Source organism: Macrotis lagotis, chromosome 7 (assembly GCF_037893015.1).
Source record: "Macrotis lagotis isolate mMagLag1 chromosome 7, bilby.v1.9.chrom.fasta, whole genome shotgun sequence".
In the NCBI taxonomy this organism is placed as follows: domain Eukaryota; kingdom Metazoa; phylum Chordata; class Mammalia; order Peramelemorphia; family Peramelidae; genus Macrotis; species Macrotis lagotis.
This window is the reverse complement of record NC_133664.1, coordinates 173,676,681-173,691,574: the sequence shown is the minus strand read 5'-3', so window position 1 is coordinate 173,691,574 and position 14,894 is coordinate 173,676,681. Positions and strand designations below refer to the sequence as shown.

Genomic DNA, 14,894 nt, shown 5'->3' with positions numbered 1-14,894 from the left:
TGGGTCTACAGCCTAATTCCTTGAAGATCAGGGGGCCTGTTTATGCCTGCCTATTTGTTTCATGAAACTAGAGTGGGAGAGTATCTTTGATAAAACTGAGCTTTACAGAAAGATTTATGATTTGGTTTCTGGACATGCTCTCCCACTGACTGCAAATCTTCCTACACTTCCCAGATTCCAGAATTCAACCTGTCTGCCTTCTCCCATCCCAATCACCACTAACTACTTCCAGCTGAGATTGACTCTCTTGCCCCAGCCTACTATAGAGTCAAGCCCCAGAAACCACAATGCTCGTCTTCTTCTATACTGAATCATTCCAATACACCTATAGTCATTTTAAAAATTTTTTACAACTAATTTTAAAAACAATGACAGGAAGGAAAAAAACTAGAATGTACTTCAAAGATCACATAGTCCAGACCCCTCATTTTACAGATGAAGAAACTGAAGTCAAGAAAAATTGTAGGTTGTCCAAAACAACATATCTAAATAACAGCAAGGTGAAACTTAGATCTTCTGTTCCCAGTTGGGTGAGCTTTCCATTGTATTGCCTGGTACTTAAATAAAAGAAAGCACCACATTTCCAAAACACAATAAAAGAAGTTACCTCTGAAACTTCTTGGTGGATTGTTTGCATTCAAAGATGATAAAAATAGGTTTGTAATTGGAAGGGACCAAAGAGGCTATCTCATTAACTTCCTCATTTTATGGGAGATGAATCTCTTAATATTCAGACAAATTAATTTATCTGTATAAGACAATATAGGTACAATGGCCAAACCAGAACTTAAATTCAGATATCCTGACTCCAAATCCCAGATATCCTTGCTACTGCACCACACTTCCTCCATATTATTTTCTTTTTTTCAAAATCTGCTGTTGTTTTTTTCATCCTTCATTCTCAAAAAAGGCCAATGACACCAGGGAGATGCTATCTTGATTTGCAAGTGAATTCGTGAGGCAGGGCTATGCCTCTCTTCTCTAGAGTCATCATAGTCCAATGGCAATACTTCTATCAGGATAATTGGTGATAGCCCTGATGCAGTAGGGAAGCCCTGACCTTTTTAAGCTAAGATCTTTCTTAGGTCTCGCTTTGTCTGAGACAGTGCCCATTCAGTGATTAAAGAGAAGAGTTGAGGTAAAAGATGGCTAGTTTGACTTCTCAAAAGACTACATCTGGGTTGGGAAGACCCTCACAGTTTGGGTTTTTTTTTTTAAACTAGAACAGAAGTAATTGCTATTTATACTCAGTCTGATCCATCAAAACCCAAACAATGAGTAAATGAGGCTTGAGCTGGAACCTATTTTTGGTCAGTTGGTGAGATCTAGAGTGGTTTGTACTTTATTAAAAACCTGATTTAGGAAGCTGTGTTTCAAGAAATCATGAATGAAAATTATATGAGATAAAGGAGTTACTGTACTCAAACCCTTTCCAACTTGAAAAAATCCATCAGCCTTTGTGCTCTGCTGGCATAGCCTTCTAGAATCCAGTGAAACCCCCACAAATGGTTAGGTAGGACTTCCAAAATAGGTTTTCCATGGAGAATAGATCAAAACATTGTCATTTAATACTTGATCTGAGTATTACAAGGTGTTGATATCTTCAGTGTACAAGGCATGGAGTTAGGTCTTGTTGATTCATTTACAAAAGAATGGAAAGACAGTTCCCTATTTCTCAAGGAATTTAAGGGGCATAAAACATGTCATCAGATAAGTAAACATAAGTTAATTTAAGGAGGAAAGCCTTAAGTTTTAATGGATGTTAGATACTGGAATTTTTACACTTTTACAAATTATTGAGGACCTTCAAAAGAGCTATAATTAATGTGAGTTATATCCTTTGAAATCTGTCATAGAATCTAAAATATCATGAAATCAATTCTGACATTGGGAACCCCTGAGGTTCCATATTTTTAGAACTGCTGATCTAGTCTATTCTTTTGTCAATGTAAATAACCTCTGTATAACATTCCTGACAAATGGTTTTCTGGTCTCTCCTAGAATACCTCTGATTGAGGTTATTCAGTCATTTAGTCATATCTGATTCTTCATGCCCCTGAATGGGATTTCTTAGCAAAGATACTGGAGTGTTTGCCATTTTCTCCTCCAGTGAATTAAGGCAAACAGAGACAAGGCCAAACAGCTAATGTCTGAGGCGGGATTTGAACTTAGATCTTCCTGTCTCTGGGTCTAGTGTTCTATTCACTGAACCAAATCTAGCAATGGCCAAAATGTTAGCTCTTACATCAGTCCATTCCAGTTCTAGACAAATCTGAACACCTGGAATATCAGGTTTAATTCTAATTACCAGACTAAGAGGGATTCTGAAATCATTGCAACTTGTGATCCCTGACAGCCAAGTGACACATAGATTGAACACTAGGCATAGAATCAAGAAGACCTGAATTTCAATCCAGCCTCAGACACTTACTAGCTGGGCAAGTCACTTAATTTCTGTTTCAGTTTCCTCAACTGTAAGCATGTGGAAGATATTAATAACATCTTACTTCCCAGGGTTACTGTGAGGATCAAATAAGGTAATACTTGCAGCACACTGAGGACAATGTCTGGCACATAGCAAGTGTTTGTTTCCTTCCTTTCCATAGTTTATAAAATTATGTGATGCTAAATATGTGCAATTTTTTCTTTGTATATATCAAACACTTCTTGCTATTTAATCAAAATGTACTTTGGACTGATACTTTTATCCATAAAATGCATGCAATACTTTCCAAGGTTGTCTTTTTGGGTCTTTAAACATTTTTTCAATAAAATAAAAAATTCTCCTTTGTTCTGGTTTAAGTGTAAAACCAATCTTGTTTGTGGCCCAGCTGTTTCAGGATCTTGTCACAACTATGTCTTTCAGACTCTGTGGTTATCCTCCCTTCTATGATGAAAACGACTCCAAACTTTTTGAACAGATTCTCAAGGCAGAATATGAATTTGACTCCCCATATTGGGATGACATCTCAGATTCTGGTAGGTAACTAACCTTCCCGAGGGTACAGCTAACCTTCCCGAGGGTACAGCACTGGTGATGCTGCCATCATTTCTGAGATTCTCAAGAAAGCCCTTGTGTGGTGGGCAAGGCCAGAACTTCCAGGAGAGTCCTGGGCAAAATTGTGAGGGAAGTCTTGATTAGTGTATAAAGAAGTCAAGGAAAAAGCCATCACCACAGATGTACTAATCTAGAATTCCCAAGAGGGAAATAGTCCCCCTCATCAGATGCCTTAGGAAAAAATAACCGAATATACTAAAGATCTTCTAAATTGTTGCTTCTCCAAGAATTCTGGTGATAATGGGGAGTTTACTTGTCCTATTTCAATGACAAAGAGCATAATTATGCAGAACCTACTCAATTCATATGTTGGCATCCAATAAACATGGATTTGTGCCTATACAGCCCTAAGCTAAGTTTCATCCAGAGTTCATGAACATTAGTTCTAATGAAGATGAAGTATAAAACACTAAAACTAGACACAGTTTATAGCACACAGTAAAATACTTAATGAGTGTTTTACCTAAAATGAAAGGTTGCATTTGATGTCCTCTAAGGCTTCTTCATACTTTAGATCTATGGTTTTGTACCATTTCCAGGGAATTCATCACTCATTTGCTAGGATTAAAAATGATTTTATCTATGTAAGAAAAAATAATTAGGTATTTAAAATGTTGCATCAAAAATTTTAAAGTCAGTTTTTTTTAAAAGTTGTAATTTTAGCATTTATAAGGGATTCACATTTTTGTTCAAGAGCAGTAGACAGCCATACCAGCACCTGATTTTCCAACCTTTGTTTTGTTGTTCTTCATCTAACCTTAGTGACCCCATTTTGGGATTAGTTTGCCATTCCTTTCTCCAGTTTATTTTACAACTGTCAATACTGAGGCAAATAGGGTTAACAAGATCATGAGCTATTAAGGACCCTTGTGCCAGATTTTAACTTGAGAAGAGTTTTATTCTGTAATGGTATATAATTCAAATGTTTGATACCACCTTACTCAAGGACTTGATGCCACTCTCTGCATCAAAAAAGGGTAGATCAGGAAACTATGGCCTGAGGGCCAAATCTGTCCTGCTTTTACAGGTCTCACGTTATGAATGTTACCCCTGATTTAAAATAAGGGGGGGGTGGGACAGCACATCATCAAACAACTTTCTGTAATGTTTATTATAAGCCATGAAGCTCATGGTATATAAGACATATGTAATAACTGTCCTTCCCACTGAAGTTTTAGCAACCTGATTTTTTGACAAAAGACTATTTCTGCAATTCTTTATGTTGAATAACAAGACAGTAGAATCTTGTGTAGAGAAGATTGGCTCTAGAAGCAAAAGAATATAGCTCCTAGTCCTTACTTTGCCATTGACTCAGTGGAAGACCAGTTTGATGTCCTGTTTCATAACTGCCCCTTTCTCAGTTGCTGGTACTGTGCTATTGGCCCCTAGGGTCAAGTGTGCAGTTTGAGTTTGGAAAGGTTTGATCACATATGTCTGACATAAATAATATGATCTCTAGGCATGGTGGCATTGTGTAGCATGTTTTATACACTTATTTTCTTTATTTATTTTGGTTTTTTGCAAGGCAAATGGGGTTAAGTGACTTGCCCAAGGTCACACAGCTAGATAATTATTAAGTATCTGAGGCCAGATTTGAACTCAGTCCTCCTGACTCCAGGACTGGTGCTCCATTCACTGTGCCACCTACCTGCCCCAATCTCTAGTACAAATCTGATTTACTGCCTGGTTTTCTTTTTTTTTAACAGCTAAAGATTTTATTCGGAATTTGATGGAGAAAGATCCCAATAAAAGATATACATGTGAGCAGGCAGCTCGGCATCCCTGGTAAGAAAAATCATACAGCATAAGATAATGATTGTCAAATTCCTTTTCACTAGAGCAATAATTGGGAGATCTCAATTATGAAACTCATAGGTTATCATCACACCTCATTATAACCAAGGTTTTTAGTCTTCTCCCTCAGGTAAAACTTGGCTTCCATTTTTACCCTTTCTACCTCCTTCTGTAGGTGTTAATGAGGAGTTAATTGGCCAAAAATCAGCAAGAAAGGCAACATCTACTCCTTGGACAATCAGTCCCTTAGCATTAGCTCACATTCTTAAAGCACTTTCTTTCAGCAACCCTGTGGGGTTAATAGTGTATGACTGTTCCTCTTTTGCATATGAGAAAACCAAGACTGAGAAAGGTGAGTGGACTTGCTCATGGCCACACAACTAGTATCATAACTGCCATTCAAACCCATCTTCCCCAGCAAAAGAGGACTGTACAGTTACCTAGACTTAGTTAATCCTGATATATGGAAATCTGAATGAAATCAGAATAGAATTTTAAAAAAATTGTTATTCACTGAGCAAAAAGATTTTTTTTACTCTATGATGTCACTTTAGGATTCCTTAAATATATATATATATAGAATATATATCTCTCCTCTAAAGAAGAATTCCCTTTTATTGTCATATTCATTATCTATATCAATAGGTTCCAGTTACCAAGACTAAGAAGTTTCAAATATGGATTATTTGACAGATTGTTCCTGATTTCTGAGGTCCGATGTGGCTACGTAGAGACTCACTAGGCTAGTCACTAGATCATGAGTTCTTTGACTCTGGTGATTTAAATGAAAAAAAGAAAAGTTAAAGATATCTCCTAGTTCTGTCTGTTCACCTTTCTATAGTGATGATGCTAGAATTGCAGAAAAGGAGGTAGAGGACTTAGAGTAATTTAAAATCATCCTTAAACATTAACTGTTGAAACTGAAGTCCTTTTTCAAAAATCAATGACTCCTTCAGTAATAGGGGAAGAACTTAACCATATCATATTTTTGGCTATAAATAATGCTAAAAATATAAAGAAGTCACAAATAAATGTAAGGAAATCTCACAGGTTCTTCTTTAAAAAGTAAATGAAGGAGTAGATAGAGTTGTTTCCATCATGTACCCAAAAGCAATGAAAAATATGAAATTATGGCTCACTTGGTTATCTCACTTTACAGTACTATCTGCTAAAACAAAAAGTTCTTCATGGAAATAATTGCAACTTATGTGTTAGGATCTTTTATTGAGAAAAAATGGAGAACATCTATAAACTTAACTCCAAACCAAGTCAATGTGTATCTTGATACTTCATGACTTGGTCTACAAAAGAAGACACTGAGCAGGATAGCAAAAAAAGGGAGTGAGGGGGTTAGAAGATATAGTTTAGGATTAAGAAATGAAATAGGCCTGGTGGTGCCAACTGTAAATCCCTGGTAATGGGAAGGCTGAAGCTGGTTGATCTCTTGAGTCTGGGAAACTTAAGCTTCAATGGGCTAAGTAAATTAAGTGTCCTGGTATATTTTTAGTTGGAAGATCATGCATATGGTGAGGAATCAATAAAAAATAAAACTGATTATATTTTCCTAAATAGGCAATTATGTTGATGATGATAGTTTTTGTCCTTCATTCTTGAAGGAAAATCATGACATCAGGTGATACCATGACAAGCAAATGAATTAGATTTGAGTGAGGGGGTGTTGTGCTAAGTCACTAGCCTCACTTTCTCCTCTGAAGCCATCTAAGTCCATGGCCAGATATGAATCAGGACTGGAGATAGTGCTAGATGTGATGCAATCAGGGTTAAATGATAGCTAGTAAGTGTCTAAGACTGGTTATGAATTCAGGTCCTCCTGACTTCATGGACAGTGCTCTATTCTTGTACCATCTAACTGGCAAATAATAAATAACCAACCTCTAACATGACTCAATTAAATATGAAATGTTTGTGATTGGTCTTATCATTTATTGATTAGAGCAGAAGTCAACATTTGTGAAAAATTAAAAGATAGGAAAAAGGATAATGCATGAAATTATAATAGTTCTAACCTGAATTATAGAAATAAAGTACTAATTAAAAGAAGGAAAACCATTAAAAGACATAATCAATTCTTAGACAAGTTGAAATTATCTAAAATATTTGTCAAAACAATGAATTCATATGAGTACCCAACTTGTCTCAACCAGCAAAGATTTCATCATTCTACCTTGTGGAAAGACATGATAGCCAAGGGGCAGGACTGCCTTACAGCATGTGATCATTTCCCAAGTGATTCCAGAGATGAAAGGGAGAATATAATAAATAGTATTGACTCATAAGATTGACTAAAAAGAGTGAAGAGGAAAATAAGCATAGCAATAATTTATCATATCACCTAATTAAACCATACCATCCCCAAAACATGTAGAGATGAAACTGAAAGAAGACTACATAGAAACAAAAAGGAAAAGATTTTCAATTATTTCTATGCAATCCATTCTTATCATCACTTATGCTGAAACCATTACTTTTAGATTCAGAATCCAATTGTTATAGGTGAAAGTGAAATTGGGGCTTAAAGAAGATGATAAGTCAAGAAGAATAACTGGACCTGAACAAAAACAGAAGAAATTCAATCTAAAAACAACACAATTTTAAAAGGTACTAACTAATAAATTTTCCAGATCTCAAAGAATGGAAGACACCAAAAGAATGAAGGAAAATACATATGGTAATATGTGCCAAACTGGCATCAACAATTATCCTCATAATGATCCTTATTACTGATCTCTATAAAGTCTAAAATTTAAAATTAGCCTTTTTTATTTAAAGGTGTACCTTATTTATATTAACATTCATTAAAAAATTTTGAGTTCCAAATTTTCTCCTTCCTTTTAACCCTTCCCCCATCCATTGAGAAGGAAAGCAATATGATTCTATAAAGTCTTTATGAAAATTATGTGCAGAAAGCATGCTTTCCCAAATGAGTTTCTAAAGAACAATATTGCTTCACTTACATAGTCCACAAAATCTCAGAACTGGAAGAGATCTCAGGGTCTATCTGATCCAAACTATGCTTCAGGAAGAATTCTGTCTAAAACTGGAAACCTCAACTGAAAGACTTCTAAAGAGGACCCTTTACTTTTCCATCTTTCTAGTCTCTTTGGTCAACCATTCATCATCTTCTAGAAATCCTTTCCAGTTACAACTCCTTAGCAGTTGCCTTGCTCCTAGATATATCTCCCTGCCTTCCAGCTGCATACTACTGCTTATCATCCTGGAACTACTGCACCTCAAACCTGAATTCCTATTGATGATGATACTCATTATCCAATGCTTATCATCTTTCCACCTTGTCAAAACTTCCTCATCCTAGGGCACTGAACACCAAGCTATCATTATTCAAGTCCTGTTTTCCTTTTTTTTTTTTTAGCTTTTTGCAAGGCAAATGGGGTTAAGTGGCTTGCCCAAGTCCACACAGCTAGGTAATTAAGTGTCTGAGACCAGATTTGAACCCAGGTACTCCTGACTCCAGGGCCAGTGCTTTATCTACTGTGCCACCTAGCCGCCCCTCAAGTTCTGTTTTCATCCACCATTGACTCCCCTCCTCATTTCTATTTCACCCTCAAGCCAACTCCTCATAAATCTCACTGTAAAGATACCTACTTCTTCCATTGTATTCTCTGGAATACTTGCTCTGTAGGCAATAAACCAGTCCTATTCAATATTATCTTAATTGCAAGCTGTTAGGAATTCCCAACTCTCCCATTACTGGCTGCATGACCTTGGCAAGCCACTTTTTATCACTGACCCTAAGTTTCCCCATATGTAAAATGTGAATAATTCTAATTTCACTATGGACCTCATGGGATTATAAGAAAAACACTTTGTAACCACAGAATTTTACATGAATAAAAAAGAGAAGAGAGGAAGATGTTGGAGGCTAAATGAAGAAGGTGGGTTGGAGGAAAATCAGGAAGCACAAAACCCACCAGTCATGTAAAACATCAAAATATCATACAGAATTAATACCTATGAACTGTAAAACCAAGAGGTTAAACTAAAATATCTGTAAAGGAAGATGTCCAGCTTAAGTGAAAGACATACATTCACAGAATGAAATGGAATGCTAGTAAAGTCCATCTAGAAACATTTGTAAAGGTGACAAATGATAATAAATCTGAAATATATCCACAAAAGTATCCTGAGAGGTTGTTTCTTAACTGCCTCTAGCTCAATCAGATGTTTAAATCTTAAGCAAGTACCAGCCCAATTTGAAGACAGCTAGGTGGCACCGTGGATAGAGTGCTGGGCAGGAGTCAGAAAGACAGATTTTTTTAGAGTTCAGATAATTGACTAATTGTGCAACCCTGGGCTAATCACTTAACTTTGCCTCAATTTCCTCATCTATAAAATGAACTGGAAAAGGAAATGACAAACCACCCCAGTATCTCTGCCAAGAAAACCCTAAATGGAATCACAAAGAGACAGACACAAAACTGAAAAAGAACTAAACAACAATAAGCTGTCTGAAATGAACATGAAGTATTTTTATATTTACAATCAATCTGGGGCGGCTAGGTGGCACAGTGGATAGAGCACCGGCCCTGGAGTCGGGAGTACCTGAGTTCAAATACAACCTCAGACACATAATAATTACCTAGCTGTGCAGCCTTGGGAAAGCCACTTAACCCCATTGCCTTGCAAAAATCTAAAAAAAACCCAAACACACACACACACAAATACAATCAATCTGAACTTCTATGATGCCTCAAATATATTAGTAACTCTCCAAGACAATAAGTAGCAGAAAAGATGCCAACCAATGTTGGTAAAGGGACTTTACACATCTAGGAGTTCTTGATACCAATAAAATCACAAACCCATGTATGTTAGTCACATGGAGAACTCATATAAAGTAGGATTCATGGAATGAGAAATTATTTCAAAGGGTTTTAGAACATATTTCTGATAGACAGGTGCTGATGTTTAAAACATAAAGGGAGAAATCCTTTCCAATTCTTCTCACCCTATCTATTTACTTTGGAGTACAAGTATAGCCAGTATTAGTCAATATTCAACTGAATCAATTCCACAATTCTTCTCCTTTGCTGAACAGTCATTTCCAAGAAAGAATTGGCTAAGGAAAGGTTTGATTTGGCATTCTACTCTGAGGATGTGACTTTTGAAAACAGTACAGGAGGGAGGACTCTAATGAATTCTTGAGAGAACAAAGACTTACTAGAGCTTCTTGGAGCATCCTGCAAATCCCTCTGTTGTTCTTGCCTTTGGTGAGCTTGGTCATCCAAACATTCTGTTTCTATTTTACTAAGTTGCTATCTGGGAAATGGAGCCAAATGAAAGTAGAAGGAGGGAAATCTGGTTAGCTACAGTCATTTCGGCATGTTCTTCTGCCAAGGTACTTTCATCCTGACCCAGAAAGAGTGTTGCTGAGAGAAACAGGGAATTTTATTGAAGCATATTGCCTTTGGCAAAGCTTGAGAACTGGACTAAAGCCCAATACTCCCTCAAGACTCTTGGTAGCTCAGGAAAGCTGGTACACTAACTTTTTCATCTTCCAGGATTGCTTTTTGCATATGAATAATGCCTAAAAACTTCCCCTTTGCCTTCCTCAGTTAGTCAAATATAATAGTCCCTTGAATTTCTAGTATTTTTTTTCTAATCAGAACAACCTAGGTCTGAGAAGATGAAGAAAGTGCTCACATGCACATTTATCTTCCTACTAAGACATATGTTGAATGTCTTTGTTGCCTCCTCCTGGAAATATTACTCCAAAATTATTCAGGAAGTATCCTGTGCCATTACTCTATGTATTCTATAGTAATTCTTATAATAGTTAATGCCATAGTGTCTGTCTTCTTTTATATAATAATTTCTAAGATAGAGTTGGCCATTGATAAATGTGAATTGGCATTTCTCACTAAGGATGTAATTTTTTTAGGCAAGGCAATGGGGTTAAGTGATTTGCCCAAGGTCACACTACTAGATGATTACTAAGTGTCTAGGGCTGAATTTGAACCCAGGTCCTCCTGACTCCAGGGCCGGTGCTCTATCCACTGTGCTACTTAGCTATCCCAGGCTGTGACATTTTAGATTACCTTTCTATCTCCAGACTGTACTCATAGTAATGGATCCTCAGAAAGGTTTGTAATACTGGGGACTGAGTGTATTTACCTCATATATAATGAATTATGGTATTCAATGTGTCATAAATATCTTCAAAAAAACAGAAACTTTGAAGTTTTGTAAACTGCTACACATTTCTTTCAGAATATTAGCATTAAATTCCAAAATCTGCATATGAAATTTCAGTTTAAAAAAACTAATTAGACTGACAAAATAGACATACTAAGATGGTGCAGATAGGGAAGACCTGGGTTCATACTTAGCCCTAGTTTCTAACTGGATGAGCAACCCTGGGCAAATTGCAACCTCTTAACTACTTTTTCTAATCTATAAATTGAAAGAGTTGGGCTAAGTAGATGGTCTCTAAGGTCCCTTCCAGCTCTTAATCAATGAGACTATGAAACTATGAAGTATTATGATAATGCCACTGATTCTCCTAACAGATACAAACTTATATCCAAATAAAATATGCCCTTCAAAATTGTCACCTTAGAAGGAAATACTCTTATCCCAAGGGTTACTATTGCCTAAAGAATTTTTATAACACCTCTTGCAGATTTATCTTCAAATCTCAAAATCCATTCTTTTGACGAGGCTCATCTTTCATCTTTGAATATCTTGTCTTGACTTGAAAAGTCTAACCTTTTCACTTTGAGCTGGAATTGATTTTCAGAAAAAGACATTCCAAGCTAAATCTAATGAAGAAGTAGATGATCAAATTGGGTATACCATTTGATGTCAAAAATATGGAATAGATTAAAGAATATTAGTAGAGACCTCTGACATAGGCCTGGGAAAATAGAAGGACTAGTCATTTGAATTGCTCCAAGTCACAAGACTAACAAATACATATGTATGTACCTATGCATACAAATTTATTTTTTCCCAGCTCTTTGATCTTGGACAAGTCATTATAAATATATGTGTGTATTACTTTAAGGTATGCAAAGAGCTCTACATATATATCATTCTATACTCACAACAACCCTGGAAACTGAGGTAGACAGGGAAAAAGATTCAACCACCACTAGTAAATGTCCAAGACTAGATTTGAACTTAAATCGTCCTTATTCCAGGCCAAGCCTGTCACCTAGATGCCTAAATAGGGTAGGAATAGAAAAATGATCTCCTGCTTCCCAATTTAGTGTACTTCCTACTCCACCATACTATATTAGATAGCTAATATAGTAAAAATAGAACTGAATTTGGAATCTGAAGACTTGGGGGCTACTATGCATTTTTTAAGTGTGAAATAAACAGTCCCTCCCCTCAAGGAGCTTCCATTTTAACCTTCAAAGTTTAGCCTAGAATTCGTCTCTCAGCACCCAGTTTTACCCATTTTACATGCCTCAATAGACTATAAGGTCTTTGAGGGGAGGGCTTTCATTTGTTTCTTAATCTTTCCATTTCCATGGTTGAGTTACTTGCCTTCATGCACTTAATAATAGGCAATAAATGTGTTTAAATTAATTGAACTGAAAAACAATGAAGTAGAGAAGTTTCAAGGGGGGGAAATTCTCTTTTTTCAAAGAGTTAAGAGAAACAAGGTAAATCAGTGACATGAACAAAGCATTATTGATAAGTGCTTTGCAAATCTTTAAAAACTTTACAAACATAATTATATATATGGGGTGAAATGGAAAAACACAAACCAGATATTAAAATAATAAAAATAGTTTCACTTTAGATAGCACTTTAAAAGTTCATAAAGCACTTCACAAATATTTCATTTGGTCCTCGGAAACAACTCTATGAAACTGATCCTATTATTATCTCCATTTTTCAGATGAGGAAACAAGCTGAAATTGTTTACAAAATTAGTCTGGGTTTAAATAGATATTAAGCATCTGAGGGAAGAATGAAAGGTCTGACTCTGGATTACCATTCTATCCATTATACTATATCCTGAAATGATGACAGAAGGTAGAAGTGAAGTTTGTTTTTCTATTGGGATAAGGCTATGGAAATAAAATTTGAACTCGTGAGAAGGGCTTTGATCAGAAAAGAATAACATGATTATGAGAACCAAGATAGCAAAGTAGAGGGAAGTAGTTGAGCTCTACCAATATTTCCCTCCAAACATCTTTAAAATAACACCTCAAATAAAATTCTGATGTGGTAAAGCCAATAAAAGGTCAGGGCAGAACATTTTTCCAGCCCAAAATAATTACAAGGTGAGAAAAATTCAGTGACAACGGGGTGGAGGTTGACTTAGAGCCCATGGAGTAGGAAGAACACTTGCAGCTTTAGGAGGTTTAAAGCCAGAGATAAGAAAATCTGGCAATCTGGCAATATGGAACCCTTGTCTAGTTCTGGGCCCAGGAAGGGTTGGCATTTGGCAACTCCATTATCACACGAGTTCAGGCCCTTTCATCAATAAAAGAGATAAAGAATTGATTAATGAATTAAGCATGAACTAAAAAGAAAAAATAGAAAATGAACAATTTTTAAAATCTCCAATTAAGCACCAAAATGGAAGTCTAGAAAATTAATGGAGACATTAATAAAATTGAAAGTTAAAAAAAATCAACGGTATTGAGTTTGTTTAATTAAAAAAATAATAAATAGACAAACCATTGGTTAATTTGATTTCTTTAAAGAAAGAAGAAAACCAAATAATAACAAAATGAAAAGGGCAAATGTACTACCATAGAAGCAAATTAAAGCAATTATTAGGAGTGATTTTGTCTTATTATATGCCAGTACAAGTGACAAAATTGACAATCATTTATAAAACAAATATTTACAAGAATATAACAGATCAACAGAAGAAGAAATAGAATACTTAAATAACATCTTAGAAAAAGAATTTGAACAAGCTATGAGTTCCCTTAGAAAAATCCTCAGGTCCAGATGATGAATTCCACCAAACCATTAAGTAAGTATTAATCCTAATACTATATAAATATTTGAAAAAAGTAGGCAAAGAAAAAAGTCCTACCAAATTCTGTTTTCAAACTATCAGTAACCATCAAAGCAATCTGGCATTGGCTAAGAAGTAAAGTGGGTACACAACAAAGTAGTAAATGATCACAATAATCTAGTGTTTGATAAAACCAAAGATCTAAGTTTTTGGAGCAAGAATTCAGTATCTATGGGGCAGCTAGGTGGCACAGTGGATAGAGCACCGGCTCTGGAGTCAGGTGTACCTGAATTCAAATTTGACCTCAGACACTTAATAATTACCTAGCTGTATGACCTTGAGCAAGCCACTTAATCCCATTGCCTTGCAAAAAAAAACAACCTAAAAAAAAAGAATTCAGTATCTGCAAAAATCGCTTAGAAAATTGGAAAGCAATTTAGCAAAAATTAGGCATAGACCAATATCTCACACTGTGTACCAAAACAAACTAAGAATAAGTAAATGATTTAAAAATAAAGGGTGATATCATAAGGAAATTAGGAATCATGGAAAAATTACCTGTCCAATCCATAGTATAAGGGAAGAATTTATGATCAACAAGAGATAGAAAGGATCATAAGAAGTAAAATGGATAATTTTGAGTACATAAAATTAAAAAGGGATTGCACAAACAAAACCAATGGAGCCAGAATTAAAAAGGAAGCAAGGAACTGGGGAAGTTTTTTTGTTGTTGTTATAGCAAGTTTCTCTGATAAAACCTCAATTTCAAATATATATAGGGAACTGAGTCAAATTTATAAAAAAGAAAATAAAAGCCATTCCTCAAATAGGCAGTTACCAAAAGAAGGAAATCAAAACTTTCAATAGTCACATGAAATAAGTTCTGCATCCCTATTGTTTAGGATAATATACATTAAAGTAACTCTGAAGTATTGCTTCACTTTTCAGCTTGGATAGCATGACAGAAAAAGAAAATGATAAATACTGAAGTAGACATGGGAAAAGGTACATTAATGCATTGTTGGTCGATTTGGGAATGAGCCAACAATTCTGGAAAATAATTTGAAACTATTT

The 14,894-nt window shown here is 35.6% G+C and overlaps 1 protein-coding gene across 1 annotated transcript in view; it reads left to right on the top strand.

The window, feature by feature from the left end:
- The window catches only part of CAMK1D (calcium/calmodulin dependent protein kinase ID), a 442,601-nt gene that overhangs the window by 414,302 nt on the left and 13,405 nt on the right, over nucleotides 1–14,894 (top strand). Inside the window, exons 7-8 of the mRNA XM_074194114.1 lie at nucleotides 2,867–2,979; nucleotides 4,765–4,843. Coding sequence (XP_074050215.1) covers nucleotides 2,867–2,979; nucleotides 4,765–4,843 — 192 coding nt within the window. The remainder of the gene's footprint in view (nucleotides 1–2,866; nucleotides 2,980–4,764; nucleotides 4,844–14,894) is intronic.